General features: G+C 39.6%; 1 protein-coding gene across 1 annotated transcript in view; it reads right to left on the bottom strand.

Moving 5' to 3' along the window:
• Positions 1–9,332: 9,332 nt before the first annotated feature.
• Positions 9,333–26,259, bottom strand: part of dmgdh (dimethylglycine dehydrogenase) — a 60,144-nt gene continuing 43,217 nt past the window's right edge. The window contains exons 6-16 of the mRNA XM_062554599.1: positions 25,293–25,541; positions 24,753–24,951; positions 23,411–23,580; positions 21,495–21,648; positions 18,933–19,098; positions 18,661–18,791; positions 16,784–17,001; positions 13,680–13,837; positions 13,151–13,210; positions 12,523–12,657; positions 9,333–11,004 (exon numbers count right to left, since the gene is read on the bottom strand). Coding sequence (XP_062410583.1) covers positions 10,792–11,004; positions 12,523–12,657; positions 13,151–13,210; positions 13,680–13,837; positions 16,784–17,001; positions 18,661–18,791; positions 18,933–19,098; positions 21,495–21,648; positions 23,411–23,580; positions 24,753–24,951; positions 25,293–25,541 — 1,853 coding nt within the window. The 3' untranslated portion in view covers positions 9,333–10,791. The remainder of the gene's footprint in view (positions 11,005–12,522; positions 12,658–13,150; positions 13,211–13,679; positions 13,838–16,783; positions 17,002–18,660; positions 18,792–18,932; positions 19,099–21,494; positions 21,649–23,410; positions 23,581–24,752; positions 24,952–25,292; positions 25,542–26,259) is intronic.

Genomic DNA, 26,259 nt, shown 5'->3' with positions numbered 1-26,259 from the left:
GCAACAAGTAGTGTTATGGGAGAGAATGCATGGGAGAACTTGAAAACAGAAAATATTAAGTGCCACTCCTATGTTCCTAAGACGGAGAGGAAACTTTTCTCATACTCTTCTAGTCAGCCATTAACAGTCAAGGGGGCATTCACCTGTGAGGTGTCCATAGGGGAAAAGAAAGAACAAGCAGAGTTCATTGTAATCAGGGGAAGTGGTGAACCGCTTCTGGGGAAAGAGACAGCAATGAAACTGGGGGTCCTAAGAATAGGTGCCAACATTGCTGCTATTACAGACATTAAACAAACACTACAGCAGCAGTACCCCGAAGTGTTCAGTGGAGTCGGAAAACTGAAAACAAGACAGGTCAGTCTACACATTAATCCAGATGTGAAACCAGTAGCCCAGCCGCTCAGGCGCATTCCATTCCACCTTAGGGGGGCGGTAGAGTCCAGAATCAAAGAATTGGTGGACTTGAACATCATCGAGCCAGTGGACGGACCCACTCCGTGGGTGAATCCGGTTGTGATTGTCCCAAAACCAGGGAATGATGTACGACTTTGTTTGGATATGAGGCGGGCCAATGAAGCCATAGTGAGGGAACGCTTTCCAATCCCCACAGTGGACGAGCTACTTCAAGGCATGAACGGCTCAATTGTATTCAGCAAGTTAGATTTGAAATGGGGCTACCATCAACTTGAACTAACTCCTGATTCACGTGACATCACTACATTTGCCGTGCACAACGGAGTGTACAGGTATAAAAGACTCTTGTTTGGTGTGTCATCAGCTAGCGAACAATATCAGCACGAGATAGCCAATGCATTAGCTGGTATTGAAGGAGTAGAGAACATATCTGATGACGTGATCATACATGCACCTGACCAAGAGACTCACAACAGAAGGCTGCATGCAGTCATGGAAAGACTCAGGGACACAGGATTAACACTGAATCAGCAAAAGTGCCAATTCAACATGGATAGACTGATTTTCATGGGCATTCTGCTATCGGAAAAGGGCATTGGTCCAACAGAAGAGAGGGTGCGAGCTGTGACCGAAGCACGGGAGCCGGAGACCGCCACAGAGGTGCGTAGCTTCCTTGGGCTCGTTGGATACAGCAGCCGGTTTATCCCACAGTTTGCAACCTTGTCAGAGCCACTGAGGCGTCTGACCAGAAAAGACATGTCGTTCGACTTTGGACCAGAGCAAAAGCAAGCTTTCAGCGCCCTCAAAGCAGCACTTGCAAAAGCAACCACCCTTGCTTACTTCGACAAAGAAGCACCAACCCAGGTAATAGCCGATGCAAGCCCTGTTGGGCTAGGCGCAGTCTTAGTGCAGAACCAGAAGGGAATTAAGGTCCCTGTGTGCTATGTAAGCCGTAGTCTAACTGATTGTGAACGGAGATACTCTCAGACAGAGAGAGAGGCACTAGGTCTAGTATGGGCCTGTGAGAGACTACATCCATACCTGTACGGGCGCCAGTTTGACCTAGTCACAGATCATAAGCCACTGGAAGTAATATACGGTCCCCGCTCAAAGCCATGCGCACGAATAGAGCGGTGGGTTCTTCGCTTACAGCCGTACCAGTTCAAAGTAATACACATAGCAGGAAAAAGCAATATCGCTGACTCACTATCAAGGCTCCTACCAAACACAGGGGAACAGATAAAACATGCGCACGGCGCTGAGGAGTATGTGGGATTTGTGGCAGTGAACGCAACTCCAAAGGCACTCACGACTCGAGAAGTTGAGGAAGCATCTGCCACTGATCTAGAGCTCCAAGAGGTGCGCAATGCCATAGACACTGGACATTTTGAGAAATGCAAGCCATATGCTGTTGTTGCAAATGAGCTTTGCAAAGTAGGATATCTTGTTCTGAGAGGCACGCGTATAGTGCTACCCCAAGCCTTGCGAACACGTGCTCTTGCACTAGCCCTAAAGTGTGGTGGCCGGGTGTGGACAGAGCAGCTGAAAGACATTGCAAAGCCTGCCACGGATGCCAAATAGTTGCTAGACCTGACCCACCTGAACCACTGAGGTCTACGCCGCTACCTGATGGACCCTGGCGGGACGTCGCAGTTGACCTACTGGGACCTCTCCCGTCCAATCATTCAATTCTGGTGGTAGTAGACTACTTTAGTCGATATTATGAGTATGATGTTATGACCACCACCACAGCAGAGAAAGTTATCGACAGTCTGGAGTCAATCTTCAGCAGACACGGATTGCCAGTCACATGTAAGTCAGACAATGGTCCACAGTTCAGATCCGAACAATTCAGACTGTTCTGTGAAGAAAATGGCATAACACACTTGAAAACCACTCCAAGATATGCACAGGCCAATGGAGAGGTTGAGCGTCAGAACGCGTCACTCATGAAAAGGATCAGGATCGCACAATCAGACGGACTGGACTGGAAGAAAGAGCTGAGAAAGTATGTGACAGTCTACAGGAGCATCATCCATCCAACAACAGGTAAAAGCCCTGCTGAACTGCTTTTCAATCGGAAAGTAAGAGGTAAGCTGCCTGAACTGATTGAAGTGCATACTGATCAGGAAGTATGTGATCGTGACACAGAGCAAAAGACTAAGAGCAAGCTGTATGCAGACACTCGCAGAGGTGCACAGCTATCCGAGGTCAGTGTTGGTGACACAGTGCTACTGAGACAAGACAAAACTGACAAATTCTCCACCACATGGAGAGCACACAGCACCTCAATGCAACACCACACAAAATCATCAGCAAGACAGGAAACAAGGTGGTTGTGGAATCACCAGCAGGAGCAAGGTATGCAAGAAATACCACTTTTGTCAAGAAGTATGAAGGGAATGGACTTAAACAAGGGACATTTCAAGAAAAGGGGGAGATACAGGAAGCCGAGGACGCCGGAACCAGCGAGGCGTTAGAGGAATACACACACACCACTGACACAGACACACAGAGTCCACAAACCAAAAAGGATGTTGACACACAGATACAAACACACATGTCATCCAGGCCGCAAAGGATCAAACACATGCCCAAGGGGTTGTCTGATTTTATTCTCAAATGATGTAAAAAACAAAAAAAAAAAAAAGAGAGAGAGTTGTCACATTGTTCATGATGTATAACCTGTGTTACAATATGCAAGAAACAGAATGTGTTTGATTTCTAACAACAGAAAAAAAAATATTACAGTTCATGATATTGAAGGTTTCTTAAATGATAAAATATTACAGTTCATGATATTGAAGGTTTCTTAAATGATAAAATATTACAGTTCATGATATTGAAGGTTTCTTAAATGAGAGCAATACTATGTTCACTAAGCTATGAAGTGATTTTGATAACCTAACACATGTTCATTTGTGGAGATGTTATGATACAGATCTTGATGCTCAGAAAGTATGATTTAAGAATTTCTGAAATGTGAAATTATAATCTTGAGTTTTATTTTCTGTAACTGAAAGAGTTTAATTCTAAGAAAAGGGGGGATGTCATGTCCATGTGTAACGCACCCTGTAGAACGTTCAAGGTATTATGGGTAGAGCAGAGGAAGGAAGTTCATTAAAGATTCGCGCTCAGTGAGTAACAACAAAGTCTTTTTAAAGCTCATATATAAGTGTCTCTGGTAACAACGGTGTCTACGTGTGGTCAATATTATTAAGATTAAATTCTGTAATATCTCCTTAATTCATAAGTAAAGTAGAGATATAACAGATAGATTCAACAAAACGATTGAAATAGCAGAATCAATGTCAGCACAAGACTCCTCGCTGCGTGCCGCCATTGTTGTTTGAATCAAACCCTCGCTTCGGTGCTCCTGATTGGTTTATAATTTTTTGATCACTGGAACGAGTTTGGATAGCCCTCGAGTAGGGATGCACCGATCCGACTTTTTTAGTCTTGATACTGATACCGATGCCTGGGCTCTGCGTATCGGTCGATATCCGATACCGATCCGATATCATTGTTAATTAATAAACTGTATACCTCACCATGTGGAAAAGACTAAAGGCAGGCTTGACTTAAACATTTTTTCCCTAACTAAACATTATTTTCCCAAGAAAAAATCTAACAAAATAACACTTAGATATAAAGGTATTGTATTATTATTATCATCATCATCATCATCATCATCATCATCATCATAATCCTTATTGATTATTTTACTAGTATTAAAAATAAACAGTTGTGCACCAGCAGCAACTTGGAACAGCATTCAAATTCAAGTTCACAGTTATTACTAAATAACAAATCTATCTAGCTGACATGAAACTCAACAAATGCATAATTTTCTCCCATCAAAACAATTTTGCAGGTAAAAATCCCATATTAGTGACATACATTGAAACACCCCTGCCAAAATGCTGTCACCCGCGAAACCCCTATTTACTCATAGTGGTACGGTTCCGCAGTTTCCACACGATAAACTAATTAATTTGCACGGAGTTTGAATGGTAGGAAACGGCACTTGAAGTTGTACATTTTATCTAATAAATGAGACGTTTTTAACAGCCAATTTGAACATTTGCATGTCTTGATACCAAGAACAGTTTATACAGATGAAAATGACAATGGTTTTAGTTTGAGTAGCCTATTTTGTGTAAACTGACACATTAAACGTGTTGCCTAAATGCAACAAAACGCATGAAGATTAGACATTCTAGCAGCAATCATGAACATTGTGTATTCCCCTTCAACTTCTGTCCCTGAAATGGTGATTTCACTTGATGCTGAAAAAGCTTTTGACCGAGTGGCACTATCTTTTCTCTGTGCTGAAACAATTTGGATTTGATGATGCGTTTGTATCTTGGATCCGACTTCTGTATGTTCAGCCTTTGGCTGCGGTGGTCACCAATGGCCAGCAGTCTGAATACTTCCCCCTTGGCAGAGGTACCCGTCAGGGTTGCCCCCTATCCCCTCTCCTTTTTGCAATTGCCATAGAACCACTAGCCATCGCCCTTAGACAATCTGAGGAGTTTTCGGGCATAGTGCGACATGGACTTACCCATAAATTATCCCTCTATGCCGATGATTTACTTCTCTATACAACCAACCCTGTAGCTTCAGTCCCCCATATTGTTGATATTTTAAATCAGTTTGGGAAGCTGTCTGGTTACAAAATTAACCTCCAGAAAAGTGAGATGTTTCCCCTCAATCAGGCTGCTGCACAAATTCCCCCAACTCATTTCCCATTCAAAATAGTTAAAAAAGGATTTAAATACCTTGGAGTGGAGATCACACCCATCTTTTCTTCTCTGTTTGTTAAGAACTTTGGTGTTCTTTTTGATAGATGTAAACAGGATATGGGGAGATGGTCAAATTTACCTCTCACCATAATTGGTCGTGTTAATCTTATTAAAATGATTGTATTACCAAAATGTCTTTATTTTTTCCAAAACATTCCCATTTTAATAAGGAAAAAGTTTTTCAGAACTTTGGACCAAAGCATAACATCTTTTATTTGGAATGGTAAACCACAAAGGATCAAAAGGCAATCTCTTGAAAGACCCAAAGGGCTTGCTGGCCTGGCACTTCCCAACTTTATTTATTATTACTGGGCTTGTAATATTCAGAAAATGTTGTTTTGGACAGAGGAATACCATCCTGACAGGAGTGAACCCTGGGTACACCTGGAGTGCACACACAGCGCGGTTCACTTAGGCTCTTTATTATGTGACCCTTCCCCTCCCACTCCACAAAGCCAATTCTCCCCAAATCCCATTGTTCTTCATTCAATTAGAATTTGGTCACAGTTTAAAAGACACTTTAACTTGTCAAAAATGTCAATACATTCCCCTATCATGAACAATTATAACTTTCCACCATCTACCCTAGACTCAGCCTTTAGAATATGGCGGGAAAAAGGCATTACATCCAGGGCTGTACACTGCGAGCACCTCGTCGCAAATGCGAGGAAATATATATTAGTGCTAATTGAAAATATGAAATGGGAGCACAGGTGCGAGTACTGAATTCAACCCTTTTATTCGCATTTTGCTCCTAAAAATCCACACCAAGTGGATCAAAGTATAGGCTAGTACAATTGTACAAATTGTAGTACAAATGTCATAGTTGACAACTCTAACGCTCCTGGCTGGAAACTCACGCTTTCAGCATCAACCTCGCTGTCTCTCACACACGCAAGAAATGTCACTCCAAAACCATTCTTCTTTTTCTTCAATCTGTTTGTTATCAGTTGGAGACTTTGTAGCGATTAGCCTACCGTTGAAACGGCAAACCATGATAAGAATGTTAACTATATAGCCTACAATTACCGTGTTCATTTCAAATATTATTATTATCACGGTTGATAAACACGGTGTGGAAACCGTGTTAGCTTCACCCCAGCCTGCATTTGACATAGGCCTGGTTGACTTCTATGAGAGAAATCCGACTGATTCTGTTGTCTAAATGATGGATTAAACACGATTTGGTGTAGGCTACACCTGCTTTAAAAAGGCGGAACATTTTCATTGCAAATGTGCGCATCAGCCACTCTGCGTCTTTGTATGGAGGTTACATTCACATTAATTCCATTCCACTAACGTTATCAGGAGAATACCGTAACGTTTATTTTGAGCTCTGGTTGTCACTCATTGGATATAACAGATATAGCCTACCAAACTCCAAGACGAGTCATGGTAGAGTAAGTTAAGCACCCAGCCAATTAAACATGACCAAGGAAAAAGTGACAACTCACGATGCCATGCCATGGTAGGCTACCTAAATCATAGAAGTTAACGTTACTGACAGTGGACACTCATCTTTTCTATTACACCAGAAATATTTGTCTTTACCTTTGTTCGTTTTTTGAACATTTAAGTTATTTAATGAAAACATGATGTATCCTTGAACTATGCTTGACTCTTTTCCTAAAACCGAATGAAACCTAATTATGTTCACGTACATCTTAAAGTGACAGGCACTCAATTAGACCTACACACCACCCCTGTAATATCATTACAGTGTAATCAATATGAAGTATTCAGTTTACTGAATATTTTAAGCTATAAGTAATTATGCAGATCCTAAAATGCTATAAATTGATAACAACATGTATACAAATTCTGAATTCAAAATATGAAATAGAAACAAGACAAGCCATTTTATGTGTGTGTAGGGTTTGAGCAGAGACTATGATTGCCACTGCTGTGAATGATCTGTATCCTGCTTAAGGCAAGAAGGTTTTCAAGGAAATTTCATAGTGCTCCTAAATTTTTTTCTGTGCTCCTAAACTTTTTCATTTAGGAGCACCTGTGCTCCTAGTGAAAAAGCTTAGCGTACAGCCCTGATTACATCTATCCTCAATCTCTTTATTGAGGGCAGCTTTGGATCATTTATTCAACTTTCTGAGAAGTTTGACCTGCCCAAATATCACTTCTTTAGGTATCTCCAAATAAGACATTTTGTACAGAAAAACATTGCCTCCTTCCCAAATCTCCCAACAGATAATACAGTAGATCATTTTCTTTCTTTTTCTCCACACCAGAAAGGTTTAATTTCAATTCTTTACAATGATATTTGTAACATCTCTCCCCCTTCACTGCAAGGAATAAAACAACTTTGGGAGGATGACTTTGGGGAAGCAATGAGAGAGGATCAATGGGAAGCTGCACTTGACTTAGTACACACCTCCTCTCCTTGCGCCAAACACAGCCTAATTCAACTCAAAATCCTCCTAAGAGTACACTGGACCAAGGCTAAACTGGCTAAGATTTTCCCTAATGTTGATCCTGCATGTCCCCGCTGTAAAGGTCTGCCTGCAGACCACATACATATGTTCTGGTCCTGCCCACATCTCAGGACATTCTGGACAGACATATTTCAGGCCTATTCCAGAATGTTTGGTATAGACATCCCCCCAAACCCAATATGTGCCATATTTGGCTTTACAGAAGAAACAAAATCTCTTAAAGGCAGGGCCTATGCTGTCATAGCATTCACTTCTCTACTTGCTAGACGTCTGATTTTACTTAAGTGGAAGGAACAAACACCACCCACATTTACTAGGTGGATAAGAGACATTATGTTTTTCCTGAAACTAGAGAAAATTAGATACACACTGAGGGGCTCCATACAGAGTTTTGAGAGAACTTGGAGATCTTTTTTGGCGTACTATGAGGGCTTACAGATCCCCTTACAGGAAACAGACTAGATGATGACACCCCCCCCCCCTTTTTTTTTTTTTTTTTAAATTTTTTTTTATTTTTATTGTTTTGTTTTTGTCTTTGTTTTGTTTTGTACTGTGTTTGTTTGTCATTTTTGTGTACTTACTACTGTACATTGTATAGTAACATACTTTATTACAACATTTGACATGTCTATTACTTTGGTAAAACTGTAGGGTGTGACTGGATAGGGTTGAGGGTGGGATGAGTGGGTTGGTTGAGGGTGGGGTGGGAGGTTAGGGGGGTGGGTGGTTAGACTAATGCTATACTTATGATTATATCACTTATCATACACTGTTGTACAATCAGGATTCGATTTGAACTTGTGGTTCAGAACTGTGTTTGTATTGACAAAATCAATAAAATGTGTTAAAAGAAAACACATGAAGATCGTAATTGACCTATGACAAATGGTGGTTAGTATAGCTATTCTTTTGATCCTATGACATAAATTTGGTATCTGTATTTATCCCATCCGTGAATTTAAACACTCAGAGCACACAGTGAGGTGAGGCACACTCTAACCCGCAGCAGTGAGCTGCTGCTACAGCAGCGCTAAATGGCTGGTTACGATGAGGTTCAACTCAGTTTGAGCTTTGTTTTTCTTTAAGTCTTTACTCCTTTTTATAGCAGCAAGTCTGACTTTGTATTTAAAGAATTCCCACTGACATTTAATGACTGTGTAAGAAGAATCATCCAACAGATCTCCAACTAACTAACAAATTTGAGAATTAAACAGTGTAGGCCTATCTCTCAGGAGAGTATTGTTACATTTCCAGTAGCCTCTTTGATTAGATACTTTGGCATCCTCCAATATCAATTTAACAAGTTTATGGTCTGACAAGGGAGAAGGTTTATGTATAAGGTCTTTAACATAATGCAAAGCAATGGCGGAAATCAGAACAATGTCAATTCTAGAACTATTTTGGGGAAATTTGGACAGGTATGGGGGGCCGAGTTACGTCACTGGCCAGAAAATGTAAAGTTGAATGACCTAAAACCCTTAACAGCACAAACGATAATTTTTATGGCACAAACCGGCACAAGCGTAGCACAAACGAATAACAATGTTTTAAAAAATGTTTGAATAACACGCAGGTATTGTTCTTGGATGGGGATTTAGAGTAAGGTTCCTTCTTATTTATCTCTTTCATATACAACCTCTTGCAAAATTGAATCACGACTCTTAGATGTTAATTCAGTTATTTTATTTTTCATTCTATATTTTTCCAGATATGGAATCATTCAATCTTGAGGAAAAACATTGTGGAATCACAAACCTAAAACATCAATAATTAGTACTTTATTGTGTGCCTCCTCTGACTTTTATGACATCTGACGCAAAGACTTCACTTACGTAGATATTCTTCATCAATCAGATTCCAACTTTGTTGAATAGCAGTTGACAGATCAGCTTTGCAGGATGGAGCATTGTCACAGTTAAAGTTTGTCCACCTGAACATTCAAAACATGGGTGTTCTACTAATATGATATGTTATTTAATGTATATAAGATAACAAAGTGTACAATTAACAAATAATTTCATTAACATACAAGAACACATATCTCTTAACTAGAGATTATCATGAAATTATTGTACACAGCAATTGCATGCTTACTACCTACACTGTAAAAAAATGTCAGGGCTGGCTGATTTATAAACCATATTACATTGCAATTACATAAAACAATCTGGTTTTAAATTAAACACAATACTGTTATGTTCAAATAGTGATTCCATTCGAGAAATCCCCCGCTAGGTTAGCGCAGCATAGTGTATGGAATCCTTTGTTGCCGGATAGCATGTTGTGAGTAAAAGTGAGCCAACAAATAAAACAATATATATACTTACTTTGTGTGGCCTCCATCTTCACAACAAGTACAAATGGCAATGCAGCTTAAAGGGATATTCCACCATTTGGGGGATAGCAGGCGAAAGGCAAATGGTCTAATCAGATTCAATGATCTATGCTAGGCTGGAGCTAAAAGTGGTATCGCCAGACTCAGAGAACGGCTGGATGAGCCAGAGCAAGGTAAAAAAAAATCAATTGTTTAACTCGAGGGGAGGTGGAAAATGAGTGCAATTCCCCAAATGGTGGAATATCCCTTTAAGACTATGGTGATTTCCTTGGCAGGTATTGATTTGGGACTATATTGAGGGTGAAGCCCAGGCAAGGCCTAGCTAACCTAACAGGGGCGCTGTTGGACTACGACAATGCATGCAAGGAGACAAAAATGTTTTTACTCACTTATCTAACTCTAGGGGAGACAGTGAATAACCCGGTCAGCAGAAGCCACAAAACAGTAGCAAAAACATTTTAAAGGCCCATTGTGGCAAGTTTCTTTCCTCGTTTTGCCAAGTAGCCGTATAATAAGCGGGACAATGTATTGCCCGCCGGTAATTTAGTTACTTAGTGCAGAAGTATACAACAACTACTTTTTTTGTAAAATATGAAGAGCAAAGCTATCAGCAGTGTCCATTTCTGAGATTTTTTGTATTTTTTATTTATGCAATATAGCAGCTTTATTCTCACAAAATAAAGACACCATGCCAACATATTTGACATACCATTGTCATTAATTTGCAGTTTATCCATACAGAACACATGAAGATTAACATAATTATGGCTTTGAGGGGTCAAGGGTGGTCCTACACTCTGCTTTTGGTTTTCTTCTGCAGGCGAGTTCTGGTGGGTTCTGTCAGAACCAGGGGCTCCTGTATAACCATAGCTGGGTACTTCCTGTTCAGCAATTCAACCTCCACCTTCTGTCCCACATTTGCCAGGGCAATAGGTAGATACCCAAAAGCAAGGCTTTGCTGGGCAGTGTAGCTGTAGCAGCCAGATGTTGTGTTCCCAACAACCTGCACCAGACCAAAACACAACTTAGAACAACAAAATATTCTATTGATTATGGGGCGTGTTTCAACCGAAAATGCCCCTGCACACAAAATAGAGACCTAAATCTACTGTAACCAATCAGATCAATGAAATTTGTGAATTCTTTAGGGAGAACGACAAAAACATCCTTCTTGTCAACAAATTATCCGGAGTAAAATGCACTTTAGATCAATTTACGGATGATTGGTAGTACATACAGTGCCCTCCAAAAGTATTGGAACACATGCTTAGTTAAATATAAAATCATCTTTTGGAAATTTATCTTAATGCCTTAAATGAAACAATGAGTAACTATTCAACCTTTAAGGACATTCATTTTCTTTGTGAATGAATAATGTATTGTAAATAAATAAATGTATTCCTTAAAATACAGGGGGTCATAAGTATTGGAACGCCCATGTTAAATTCCCATAGGGGATTTTTATTTTTATTTTTAAAGACCAGTTATTTCATGGATCCAGGACACTATGCACCCTGACAAAGTCCCCTTGGCCTTTGGAATTCAAATAACCCCATGTCAACACTATACCCTTAACATACTGAGAGTAAAGCATGCTTTATGTCAGTTATTAGCTGTTGGCTAATTAGCTGGTTTGAATTGCATTGAGCTCAATGAGAATGAAACCAGCTAATTAGCTAACAGCTAATAACTGACATAAAACATCCTTTACTCTTAGTATGTTAAGGGTATAGTGTTGACCAGACATGGGCAGTATTTCAATCATATGTATTTTAAATACGTATTTAATTACTTTAGTGTATTTTGTAATTTGTATTTTGCAAGATTGGAAAAAATCAAATGTACTTTGTAACAAAATACTTTGAGGGGTTGTATTTAGAGTATTTAAAATACTTAAATACTTAACAAAAATCTCATTTCCCCCTCAAATTTTACCCTGGATAATTCCTTTAACTGAACAGCTTAGGCATCATTGGAATGGTTTTATGTCTTTTTTCGGGTTGAATGGTGGACGTATCGCTTACACCTAGTGTCTGAGAGCAGAAATGCCACCCTTGTAACTTTGGGCCGGCGGGCCAGTGCACTGACAAACAGAAAGTCTCACAGCCTCACGATCATGCTCATGAAAAGGCAGACTGACCGGTTGGGGAGTGTTGTAAAATGTACACGGTAAAGCTTATGGGGAAGCTCTGCAGAGAAACATGTGAGCGTAAAACGAGAAAACAGCAAAGAAATCCCCAAACCCGCATAGTTTCTCTTCAATCTTTTAAAAGTTTGCTGTCAATATCTTGTACAAACAGAAATCTAACATCTTACTTCTCCAGTGACAGCCTTTTGGTTGTTAACAAAAGTGCACTAAGGTGACATCTGAAAATGGCCTAAAACCCCTGGGTCGGGCATAGAGACTTCTCAATGGAGCGAGGCTACTTTTAATAACTAAGTGACGTCTAATTTTATTGTGATGTATAAATGTACAATGTATGTAATGTTGTAAGGGCTGAAATATTCACATATTACTCACCTTTCCATTGTGCCAAATGGTTTCATTGCCCTCTGGGTCAATGTCGTCTGTGTCCACAGTAAGATAAGCTAATTTTCTTTGGAGGCCCTGGGCCTTGATTGTCTGAAGGGCCTGCTTGCCAATGAAATCTGCAGACTGGAAGATAAAGAGCATAATGTGTATGTTTGAGTGTGTTCATGTCAGCTTACAGCCAGTCAAAATCCATCATTTCATCAACACTGGGAGAGAGGTTTTTTTTATCGTTGGTCATTGTGGATGTTTTTATTGTTATAGTAGATATCTTTACAGTTAATTGTCCATGATGTGAACGGCCCTTAACTCATATAGTGTGTAGTTACAGTACCCTCCAGAATAATTGGCAACTCTGCTTAAACTGACTAAAAACCGGTATAAAAAATAATCTGTTGGTGATTTAATCTCACAATGAAAAATATAGGTAAAACCCAACCTTGAAGGAAAGCAAACTTATTTTGAGAAAAAGCAAAAAAAAAAAAGAAAGAAAGAAATACTTTTAACAATTTAAAATATATATATATATTACTCGTATATTGTTTTATACCGGTCTTTAGTCAACTTTAGCAAAGGTGCACCGTGCCAATAATTCTGGAGGGTACTGAAGTGTGAATACCTTGTTGAGCTTGATGAAGTAATCCAAACCAGCATCAAATGGATTGGTGTCACAGTTCATCTGTATAAAACCAAAATATTAAAACAGAAAATAAGAGTTGGTCATGTCATGTCATTCATTCATTCAACCTTTTTATTCTCAGAAATTCATTGTGGGTAGTCTTCATTTTCAGTGAAGCAAATGTCAAATGAAGTCAGGTCAAGTTTATTTATATAGTGCATTTCATACACAGAGGTCACTCTACATAAACAAAAGCAAACAGTAAATAAAAGCATAAAATAGTCAAAGAATAGTTTAAAAAGTGAAGAACATAAAAAAGATAAAGATAAAAGACAATTATGAAAAATCAATACAATATAATATACAAATATATAAAACAGAAAATATAATGCAAAATACACATATATATTAGTTACACATACAAGACTGTTTTTAAATTTCTATTTCATGTGTGTGTTCACATGTAGAACTTCATAGATTTAAGGGGTGAGAGGTATTAAATATGATCTGTAGTTTTTCCAATACTAACCTCAGCTCCCCAGCCTCTGAAGCCCTTCTCCAGCCTGAGGGAGTTCATGGCATAGGTCCCAAAATTGTCAATGCCATCTTCTTTTCCAGCATCCATGATGGCTTTGTAAACAGATGCCATGTTCTGCATATCTATGTATAGCTCCCAACCAAGCTCCCCTGGAACAAACATGAACACACTGTATAAACTGCAAAATACAACAGACGTGAGTGCATCTCAGTAAATGTCAAATAAATCAATATTGTATCAGTAACTACATTGCTACTCACTTGAACGTTAGTATCTGTAAACAACTCAATAAATCTGTTGTAAACTGTAATAAATCATGATCTGTAAACTACTTCTGCCTGTCCAAACTGCATAGGATGGGAGGATGGAAAGGATGTCTTGACTAGACCACTTAACATGTGTACTGCATGCCCATTGATCTTTAGCCTGGCCACGCCCACCAAGATCTCCTTTCAGGGAGATACTAGTCTGGAGCACCATAATTCACTAACTGCGTTCAGACCAAGAACGACCAAAGCTGCAAAGTCGCTTTTTTTTTTTTTTTAAGTATATTTTTTGGGCTTTTGTGCCTTTAATTTTGACAGGACAGTAGAGAGAGACAGGAAGCGAATGGGTGAGAAAGTCGGGGTGGGATCCGGAAAGGACATCGGGGCGGGAATCGAACCCGGGTCGCCGGCGTGCGGTGCAGGTGCCCCAGCCAGTTGCGCCACGGCTGGGGCCCAAAGTCGCTTTTGAAGCCGGTAAAATGCAGCTGCTAAAAAATTCTGTCGCCCAAGTCGCTCATGACATGATAGATTCGAACGTTCAATTTCGTTTATGACATCCACACAAGCTAAGCATGCCTGCATTCCGATTGGTTGTCAGCGTTTTGCAGCCGAAGCGAATCATAGCTAATTTGCATAAAGTTAAACTGTTTTTAACTTTTTGGTCGCTCCGGTCGCGCTGGTCGCTGTGGTCGTTTTGGTCGCTGTAGTCGCTCATCCCCATTCAAAGTCAATTACTTCCGGCGACCAATCATTACTCCTTGCGACACTCCACTGGACTCAGCTGTGCGTTTCCGAGCAACTTTTTCTGCTTGTTGTTACGTGGCAAGCAAGGTACTGTATGTGCATTATCGCCACCCTCTGAACTGGAGGATGACTCTCTTTTTACAGAATGTCCAATAGGAATCAATGTAGGTCCATGCGTCATTTCCAGCTTTGGAACTTTGCGCATGGTCAGAGCCGACTGGCGCTGGATCAGAGCTCCAGTGTTCAATATGGCGTTGACTATAAATTGGCCGGATTTACTAGTCTAGCCTCCGCCATCCATTTGAATGGAGGGCGGGACTTAGTCACTCTCTCCAGTTATATATAAAATACCTCCATGGTCTGAACGCACAGTAACAATTCCATCAGACACCAGAAAGGGCAGGCCAATCAAGACGAGAGGGAATGACACTATAGTCTCAAAATAATAGTGGCTGTGGTAAATGGAAATAGCATGTGTAAGACCTTACTGTACTATAACTGACCCTAGTGAGACGTGTAATGTTTTGGTGCTCTGTAAGTGAAATTAAATTTAAATTAAATTGAGGTGAAATTAAGATGCGGTTTATTGTCAGTTTGTAAAGTTTAGGCGAAGTAGTAAGTAGCGTTAGAAATCCCTGTGATTGGTTCAGCCTAACCAATGATTTCAAAGTCTATGCCCATCACCATGCTAGTGTTGGAAACGTTTTCCAATTGTGAGTCCCCCGACTCTTTTAAAGCAACACTAAAGAGTTTTTTGTACCTTATCATTTCATAACAGGGTGAATGGCACTTCTGCTTTCACTTTGCGGCCCTCTATCGGCTATAACTGCACTATGAAACTTTACCAGATCGGGTAGCGTTTCTGTAGTTCAATAATACACAATAAGATGTCTTTTCCACATGGTGAGGTATACAGTTTATTAATTCAACGATGGTATTGGATCGGTATTGGATATCGTCCGATACACAGAGCCCAGGCATCGGTATCAGTATCGAGACTGAAAAAGTCGGATCAGTGTATCCCTACTTCATTTGTTTAATTCTGATAAATCTAGCTTTCTCCTAGCTTAGAAACCTAGACGCCCCAAGCAACAGCAAATCTAATTTGCTGCAGGAGTAGTCTAGCAACTCTCCGTTTGACTTGGGAGCTGGGATTTGGCAGCAATCACCGAACCAACCACATCGTTTATAGAGTCGGTGGGCGGGCTTGCTTTACATAATGATGACTGACATGCGACCAGTCGCCACTCTTTGTTGTTATTGCTGTGAATTTTGATTTGGTCCAGCACCCTAAGTTTAGGTGTCCTTCACAAATATTTAGCTTCATCAAAATTCACAAATATTTAGCTACCATGGACTATATGCCACAGAAGGCTATTTCAGCCAGCACGTTCCAGTGGAACATCAGCAATGGCATCTTCTGTTATACTCTGTTCCTTTTGTGTTCACTCCGAAACTAAACAGTGTCCAACAGTGCAACTTTGTATTCAACTTGGACACACACTTGTAAATCCTTCAGCCTTTTAACATGCTAATTCACTACACTGCAATAATTAAAATTTAACCAAGTGTTATTAATCATATTTAGAATGAAAAATCTATTTGGTATTATTTTAAATATGAAGAGACTTACCTAGTGTTCTCTCGAAAGATCATTTTGACTTGTGTAAAGATCATCTAACAAGTTTAAATTTGAGTAGATAAGCAGTTTTTGCAGTGTAGGTGTATCACCCAACCAAGTCCGTGTTCACAGGTACACTAAAACAACACAGGCGATGGTCAACCAGAAAAGTTTGTGCTGCCTGAAAAGCCTTCCAGGAAGTTTGTAGCATATAAGCAATTCTAGCGATTCTTCCGGTGAAGATGGATGTGGATGGCTTTGCTTGATGTGTAATTTATGAGCTATTATGTCTTAAGAGTAAATAGATTTTTTTCATTTTATGTAAAGCCAATCTGACATTTTGTTGGCATGAAATTATTTCCAGATAATAACTATTACCAGAACGAAAGTAGATGAACCACTAAATTCAAATGTGAGTGTTCAGGGGGATGTGGATGTGTGAATATCCATCACTCCTACCCTACCTGTGTAGGATATCCGAATGGCTCTGAGGGTAGTCCCAGCAAGCTGCATTGATTTGCAGTGTAAAAACTTAAAACCAGCATCGCTCATGTCTTCATCGGTTAGCTTTTGAAGGACTTTTCTGGCACAGGGTCCTGCCACTCCTAGGACCCCCACACTGTCTGTTACGTTAGAGATGTCCACATCATAACCACCATCTGCTACCTTTTCTTCAATCCACCTAGATAGAAAGTTAGAGAATTTATGGTAATGAATATTACCTCAGTCATCTGAAGAAGAACATAACATGTTAACCAATGGGAAGTCATTCATTGTTAAATAAAATATACCGTATTTTCCGGACTTTAAGTCACACTTTTTTCATAGTTTGGATGGCGACTTATAGTCGGGTGCGACTTAGATTAGATTAGATTAGATTAGAAGTCTTTATTGTCCACTACTGTGGAAATTCATCTTATATTTTTACAAAACCTGAACCAAGGAGTTAATATTACCATCTACAGCCGAATATTGTTATGTAAATGCACAACTTCTGTGCACTTTCAGTCAGAGATTAGGGCTTGCACTATACCTAAAGCACACGTGCATAGTCTGTCCCCTAAACATTATTCATCCCTTATCCAGACATGCATGAAAACATTTGAAAATAAAACTCATAGCCATAGGTTAATGAGACTGATGACTTTCTCCTCAACATTGTCCTAATCATTAAAATGAGGCAGATATGACAAGGTATTGCAACAATATTTTCATACACCATAATGTTGGCCGAAAAGATTATGCAGACTGTTACGATTGACTGAAACATGTGCGTGCACACACACATACATTATCAAAGTCATACGATACGCCGGACACATTAGGGTATAGTCTTTCTACATGGGTTTAGTTAGCCTAATGGTCAGGCTATATAACACCACACTTTGATGGTGGTTGGTGTAAACCTGGACATTTTAGCGTCCATACAGGCTCTAAAGCCTGTCAGCACACATAAGTCTTGAAGACACCTGGAAAAGATCTGAATAGCTTTGTATCACGTTCCATTTAGAACATCTACAAACACCTGTGAATTGTTTTCAGATTTTTTCAGAGAGGATGACCTGCCAAATTTCACACGGAATGACCCAAATAGTATGATAACGCTGTTGGTTGAGAGTAATTGGTGAGCTTTGATTGGGCTTGGTATCTTGACCACGGCTGGCATATGCTAGCATCTATTGTGTTCAGCAATTGACTACAGTATACTTTCATCTCTAGTGTTTTGTTAAGTTGACAGCTAACATAGTGTTACTAAGATATGCTTTAGATAGCCTAGATATGCTTAGCAGCTTTACCATTGCATGCACATCAAACACTGGCTCAACATCAAGAAAAAGCACTATCTATTTATGCTATCTATTCTTTATCAGATGCTTCAATGCAACACAACTTGCAGTACAGATGCACATTTCCATCAATGTTTACTCCTTGGGACTAAAATTATGACATGTTGAGTAGAGGATTATATGGCCACATGTTGCCATGTAGAATGTGAAGAAAAGAAAATATGCCCCTGATGTCCCCCCACAACTGCTGCATTACTACATAATCTGTTGAATGACCAGGGAACATGGCATCTCCATAGGCAACCACGTTATAATTAAAACATGCATTTTCTGTGTCAAATAGGTGTTTCAAGCATATTTTGAAAGGTCAGACAGACCATGCAGATTGGCTCTACTAACAGGTACAGTAAGTGCGGTCATAAAAAATCTCAACCTGCTTGTGACTACTATATAGTTACTAAAAAATTCAGGTACAGCTACAGCACTACAGGTACTTGGAAATGAATGAACCGTAAAAAGGAAAGGTTATTCAACCATTATCCTCTACCGCCTACCTTAGGTCATGCAGCTCAGACCCTGATCCAGTGAGCAGAAGAAATTCCCCTGGTGACAGTTGAGTAATAGTGACCTCAGCATAGACTCTCCCCCGAGGAGTCAGCATGTGGCTAATATTTGTCATGCCCACCTGAAATAAGTAAGCATGAAATCACTGTGAATCATAAATGTGTGTGTTTATACACACACAGGTGCTGGTCATATAATTAGAATATTGACTAGACATGCCTCTGACTACATTTCAGATCGCCAAGACAACGTTTTTTTTTACCTTGGGCATGGTGTTGGCAAAAAGATAATCAAGTAGTTTCAATGAATCCTTTCCTTTCACTATGAACTTCGCAAAAGGTGACAGATCAATCACTCCGACCTTCTCCATCACCAGCTTACACTCACGTCCCACTGGCCCAAACCATTTGGTTCTGCGGAAACTGGGGCTGTAAACCATGAGATAAAAACACAATTTTGTTGTATTATATGCTCTGATTCAACATTTGTGAAAATGGAGTTCCACTCTCTCCTTAAAGAACATTCTCAAGATTTGGCAAAAAAATTAAAAGTTTGCCATTTACATTATGCGTTTGGTTGGGGTGCACACATCCACAGAAACAATAATCCAGGTGCCGGACAAAAGTGGTAGACAATGTGATTGATTGGTCCGCACACTGGGTATAAGCTCCAAAATACACTTTTTATTTTAATACATAAAAGGCAACGTTTTGATCCTCCAGTGGGATCTTCCTCAGGCAATGAGAACAATGGTCTAGATGACATTTATCACATGACCTACAGGTAGGCTACCTGGTTGGAAAAGTTGGGCGCACCCGTAAGGTGACAAGTGGCATAGCATGCGTCTAGACGCGCTGGCATGCAAGGTGAAGAAGACCACAGTAATCACATCAGGTAATGAAAGGGACAACATGGTCAAAAGAAAAATCAATCAAAAAATATAATAATAGTAATAATAATAACAATAATAATAATAATAATGGTCATCAGCAAAATAATAATAATGGTCATCAACAAAATAATAATAATGGTCAATCAGAAATATTTAAATGAAAACCACATCAAATACAAAATCAACCATGATGTGAGAAGTTATAGTAGAGGCCTCAAATCAAAATTCATGTTAAGACCTTTGAGAAACAGAGTATTAAGCATATATATGTAGAATGCTTCCCTTCTAAGGAGAAGGTTATCAATGTCGCCTCCACGTCTGGGGGTGGAGATACGTGCTCAATGGCAATGTATTTGAGAGACGACAAGTTATGTTTAAAAGTGTTAAAATGCACAGCTACTGGGTTTTTTTGGTAATTTTGACGTATGCTTCTTCTATGTTCTTGCCTTATTATGCATACATATTTTTGAGGAGAGAGAAAGAAAGAGATACAGTGCCTATAGAAAGTCATCATACATACCCCTCTGAAATAGTTACTTTTTTGTCCCAAAACCCATTTAAAATAAGCCACTGCTTTGTTCTTTTTGCAGTTTGTTTAGGATCATTGGCCCTTTATGAAACGTGCGTACAACCAAAAACAGACGTACAACAGGCGTACGCTTGTTTCCACGCAAAGTATGGCATATCAATGTGAACGTGATCAGTGCTATATGCTCAAATCTCACGTCTAGTCTGAACTCGCGTACACAAGTTTTTCAAGTGGCATAGCACCGTGCAGCAGTATATCCGCAGTGGATTAGAAAGAGTTGAATTCATGGACTATCTTGGACATAACACCTTTCCTGTACATGTGCAGCCTATTTGCTTTAAAGGTATACTATGCAGGATTGGCAATTTCATCGCCGGTTTCGCTTTCACTTTTTGTTTTCGCTCGTTTTATGCTTGCATATTTCTATGCAGAGCTTCCCCTACAGCTTTAGCATGTATATTTTACAAAACTCCTCAATCCGTCAGTCTGTCGTGCCTTTTCATGAGACTTTACATGACACTTCCTGGAGTAGAGCATGGGTGCGTGCCCGAGGTCTCCTGAAGTTGCAAGCGTGGTTCTACCGCTACAGACCACTGGGGCGGCCGAAAAAAACACTGTTCGACCGGTAATGACTCATTTAATCATATATAACAGTATGGAACGAATTGATTAACTGAAAAACATTGCATAGTATACCTTTAATGTAGCATATTATATTGACACATTTGATGTCTTAGGATAGTCATATGGGAGATGATTAATTTCTCTTTTCCAAACGCAACATTCATTAATTATACACTCTATCTTAAATTATTTTCAAAGGGCAAATTGTCTTATGGTTTTGTAATGAATGTATTCATAGTATGTTGAGCTTAAATGACATAGTTTCCCGCCTTCCTTGATGACAGCTTCTAGCTGTCAAAACTAACAAGGTTCAGCTGGACGTCACTGTGGCTCGAGATCACTAATGATCTCTTTTGGATGTATAATGCACCTTCATGTCGTAAATTCTAGGGGTGAGGCCATTAAAACGAGCATATACTGATATTTAAATCACGCTTGTTTCCAGCCGCCACATTTATCAACACACGTTTATTCTTACACTGGAATTGGAGTGATACGAAAGTTTGATGAATCACACGTGAGCCCTGTCGTAAGATGATTTCTGCGCTCAGATGTAAGCTGGTTTCTACGCTCGGTTGATAAATGAGGGCCATTGTCTTTTTGGAAAGTGAATGACCTGCCCATCTTCAGCTGTCTAGCAGAGGGACGCAGGTTTTCCTCAAGAATTTGGGTGTACTTCTATCCTGACCAATTGGCCAGTCCCCACTGAAGAGAAACATCACCGCAACATAATGTTGTCCCCACCATGCTTCACAATAGGTATGGTGTGTTTTACTCACTGGTATCCTTTTTGGTCTCCAGGTTTGTAGAAATAGTGGGGCTGTTCCCAACCAGCATGAAATCCCATGGAGGCCTGGTCCTTCAACAAGTCATAAACTCCACTCACTCTCTCTGTTGGTCGACCAGCAAAACGCTCTTCTTTAGGGTAACCCACTGAGAGAGAGAGAGGGGGATGGCAATGGTTGACAAAAACATGTCAATGCTGTACATACCTGTTTTTAATATATAAAGTCAATGCAATCAAGTAAAAACATGTATCAAGTAACATAATTCGGTAACACTTTACATTACAGATCAGTAATAAGTGGGTAATGTTATGGTAATATATATGCAATTTCATGGTAATAATATTTGTAAACCACATATTACAAATAATGAATGTGTCATTTCTAGATCATTACTGTGTAATTAGCATACAACAACAATGCAAATAACTTGGGTAAAATAAAATAGTAATAACTGCTGTAAATATTTACCAAAGCAATAAATATTTAGGATTTATTTATTGTGACATAATATTTCTGTAATTATACCAACATGATGGCGCTATGAAGGACTAAATTACATAGTAACTTTTAAGTGTTATGGCACAATTACACAATGGTCAAGGTTTTTGTGGTAGTTAGTTTGATAGTAAAATGTGACCTGTTATCTGTTATTATGATGAAATAAATAAGGTAATTTCACAATAACTATATGGTATCAGGGCTGTAAAATACTGTATTGTCTTTTCGAAAGGATTTCAACAACTCCCCACCGTACAGAAAACCTTTCGAAAAGACAAAACAGTATTTTACAGCCCTGACCATATAGTTATTGTGAAATTACCTAATTTATTTCATCATAACAACAGATAACAGGTCACATATTATGTCACAATAAGTAAATCCTAAATATTTATTGCTTCAGTAAGTACATATTTACAGCAGTTATTACCATTTTATTTTACCCTTAAACCCAAGTTATTTGCATTGTTGTTGTATGGTAATTGCACAGTAATTGTCTAGAAATTACACATTAATTATTTGTAATATGTGGTTTAAAAATATTATTACCACTAAATTGCATACATATTACCATAACATTACCCACTTATTACCGATCTGTAATGTAAAGTGTTACCCATAATTCCCTACATGTAGAAAGACACAGACGAAAGAGGGAAGACAAAGGTAGTCGTTTGTCTTATAGAGGAGGTGAGACAGGCTTTCTTGTCTCAATGGTTTATCCATTACCTGTATCTAATCATTAATTTATCAGATTCTCTGTGCATCTCCTAGATAGTTCAGATGTTCCTCCTCCTAGTTTCATTCTGTCATAATCTCAAAAGCCTCTCAAGCAAACATTTTGTCACATAATATTTTATTCTGAGTTACTTTGGTGTCATTTCTGTGACACGTTGGCTAGTAGAGAGAACAGTGAACAACTGAAAGCAGACTACTCTTACTGCGCTGTGCATCAGACAAAGATAGAGAGAGAAAAAACATGAATTACCCACAGTTCAAAGTTACTGCGGAGACCATATGGAAATCCATAAATTACAAAGGTAAACAACAGCACGACACATGTGCATGGTGCAAGTGTCAACAACATCTTTGTTATTAAACATCGGCAAGGTACATCTAATCTCGAGAAGTGCCGTCTAAATCCCATTTATACCTATCTGACCCCATGTGGCCTCACACACTCACCCACTTAGCACGAGAGATCAATTAAGTCTGTGAGTCTTTAGTCCCTAGTCCTCAGGGCTCACTTTGGGATTCAGACATATAATACAGCTGAGTGGGAGAAAAGCCTTTATGACATCACTGCCATACTCGGGGCCTCTGAAATTGTGGCACAATTTCCAATCGTGCGCTATTACTCATGATACTGTGTCCAGGATACAATGGCAGTAGCATTGCTCAGAACTCACCTACGTTGTTGAAGCCATAGGATTCCCGGGCTTTGTCACACAAATATGACACAGTAGTCCATTTTCCATAGCGGTTAGGATCACACTCAATAAGGTCATATGGAGGTTCTCCAGCCACAATCCAATCACTCAGGAACTTCCCAATTCCTCCTGCATGAATGACTCCATATCTGACAAAACATTCATTAATTAATTTCAAATTAGCTTTTTATATTAGTTCCAGTAAGAAAAGTATGTATTGGTCGAATAACTGTATGCCTATGCTGTTCATTTATTTGGTTAATTTACAGAATATGTCTCTAATTCCAGGAGTATAAATGAAAGGTGCTCTAAATGATGTTGGGCAACGTCACATTGACATTTAAGCAAAACAGAGAGCTAGGTCACGAATCCCTCCTGTGCAATTGAAACTCTCCTAAATGCACATATCATTGGTTATTGGCTGGAACACTTGTGTTTTGTAGTGTAGGTTGCACCAGTTTGTTTTGTTGCCGTTTGTGGAGCCTGTGCTATCTTGCCTGTGAGACCTTGTTTTAACAGTGTGCTTAGGGGAGAGACAGCTAGCAGATAGTAAGGAGATGTATGTGACAAAAATGTTTTAGCCTAAAAAACATGTGACATCGCTTAGAGCACCTTAAATTATTGCATCTACTGTATTTCAACTTAAAGGAATAGTTCGGAATTTTGGACATAGGACCTTATTTCCAACTTAGTCGGGGTGATATAGGTCGGTGAAGACCATTTTCAGTGAATTTCTGCCCTTCCTTGAGTTGCAGCGTTCATCTCGTGCTAACCTAGGTGCCGAGATAACGCAAGTCAACGGTAACATCTAGCCTGCCACTGAAAACACTCCACAGAACACCCGAAACAAATAAACGAAAACGTCAGACTATCAATGCACATGCCTGTGTTGATAGAACAATGTTAGAAATAAAACTAACCTTGCATCGCATTGCAATAGCCTACTTTGTTCCCTGTATGGCAGTGGCGGATTGATTTTGAGAAACTAGTCCCTCAAAATGTAATAAATCATTGAGTTGCAAGGTTAGTTTTATTTCTAAAATTATTCTATCAACAGGGACACCTATATCGATAGTCTGACGTTTTAATTGACTTGTCTCGGGTGTGCGGTGGAGTGAGTAAGACTGTTGTTGATGTCAGACTGATGTTACCGTAGAAATGCTTTAGCTAAGAAACAGCGTTAGCAAAGGGGGACGCTGCAACTGAAGGAAGGGGTTAAACACGATAAAAACGGTCTCCACCGACCTATATCACCTCGGTAAAGTTGGAAATGAGGTCCTATGTCCAAAATTCCGAACTATTCCTTTAAATGTAGACTTACCCAAATCCAATAGCTGCCCAATAGTTGCGAACGCCTTGGTGTGGTCCAACCATGGGCGATAGGTCTGGTGTGTACGTGATGGGACCAGACACAATATTTATGATGTCAGCATTCTTAAGGACTGGGACCATCTCCATGGCCATCTCGACATGCTCCATGATTCTGTCCAGGTCTGACTCAAACAGCTCCTTGCCAAAACCTGTAGTCACCAATAATACAGTTAGCATTACTGGTACGAACCTGTGTCAACAGTTTTACCCACCTCATTATGACCACAGCATTGATGCTACAGTTTTTTTGTTTTTCAAGCAGATGACCCACAATATTTATGACAAATATTTAGGAGCCAGTGAGGTGCACCCCCTGAGAGGTGGTTCTTAATTGTAAAAGATAAAAAAAAAAATGTAGTGTGAAATGATAGTAGGTAATAGTAACAATCATATTATTCAATTTTCAATCAAATAGTGGAAATTATGAAATTCTGCAATAAAAATCTTCAGGAGCACTGAGTTCAAAGAAAGTTAACTAAAATAGACTTACCTGGTGGTACTCCATCCCTCACCCAGGAGTCTTGTAACTTCATCTTTTCCTCTTGCTCATAAGGGCCAAAAAGTAGCCCATCCCTCTCTTGGCGCAGGTAGTATGACCCTTCCAAGTCTCGGATAACTGGTAATTCTGTTTTCAGAGCCTTAACCTCAGGCACTGTTGCTGTGACTACATACTGGTGATGGACAGGTATGGTAGGGTGTTCAAAACCAATCATCTCACCCAACTCACGTGCCCAGAAACCTAAGCAGCAATAGAATAAAAAATGATTAACTTACTAAATTTCACTTGCCTGTGACAAGACCTCTGATTTAGCATTTAGCAACATTTGTCAGTAGATTTACTATACCCTGTCGGCATTCATCAAACCAGCTAATAGGCTAACTGAAATAAAAACCATGCGATAACATATTGAGAATTCAAGATCAACAAAATTCATGGTAAGTGCTTTTCAGTTTTCATTATAAAACAATCTGGTTTCAAGTCGCTGAACACTAGAATAATGATGAATAGATTGGGCAGTAAAAAATCAGATCCTCGCAGAAAACAGTGTTTGAAGGACTTATTTTTAAAACACAATTTAACAGTAATAGCCCGTAACTCACTAGCCCGGATGCCAGACCGAAGTTTAGCCCCGCCTACATTGTTTTTCTGCAGGGAACTTCGGTCTGGCACTGCTCCGTTCAGCTGCTACTATTCGAGATACAAAGCTGTTCGGACCAATCACATTGTCAGGGCGGGCTTTACGTGATGATTGACAGATGAACAGCAGTGAGGTTCACGGCTGCATGCGTCCTCGTTCGACGAGTTGGGTGTGAGACCGTGTTGGCTTAGGTTGATTTTGATTGCAACAGAAACGCTATGGCTATGAATGCATAATTTGTTCATGCAGTTTGGCCTTTCGTTTATCTTAGCTATTGAAACGGAGGTTTTATCACGGATTCACACAACTATTTCTGAA

The sequence above is a fragment of the Sardina pilchardus genome, chromosome 14 (assembly GCF_963854185.1).
Source record: "Sardina pilchardus chromosome 14, fSarPil1.1, whole genome shotgun sequence".
NCBI classification, from domain to species: domain Eukaryota; kingdom Metazoa; phylum Chordata; class Actinopteri; order Clupeiformes; family Clupeidae; genus Sardina; species Sardina pilchardus.
This window is presented reverse-complemented; position numbering and strand designations above follow the sequence as displayed.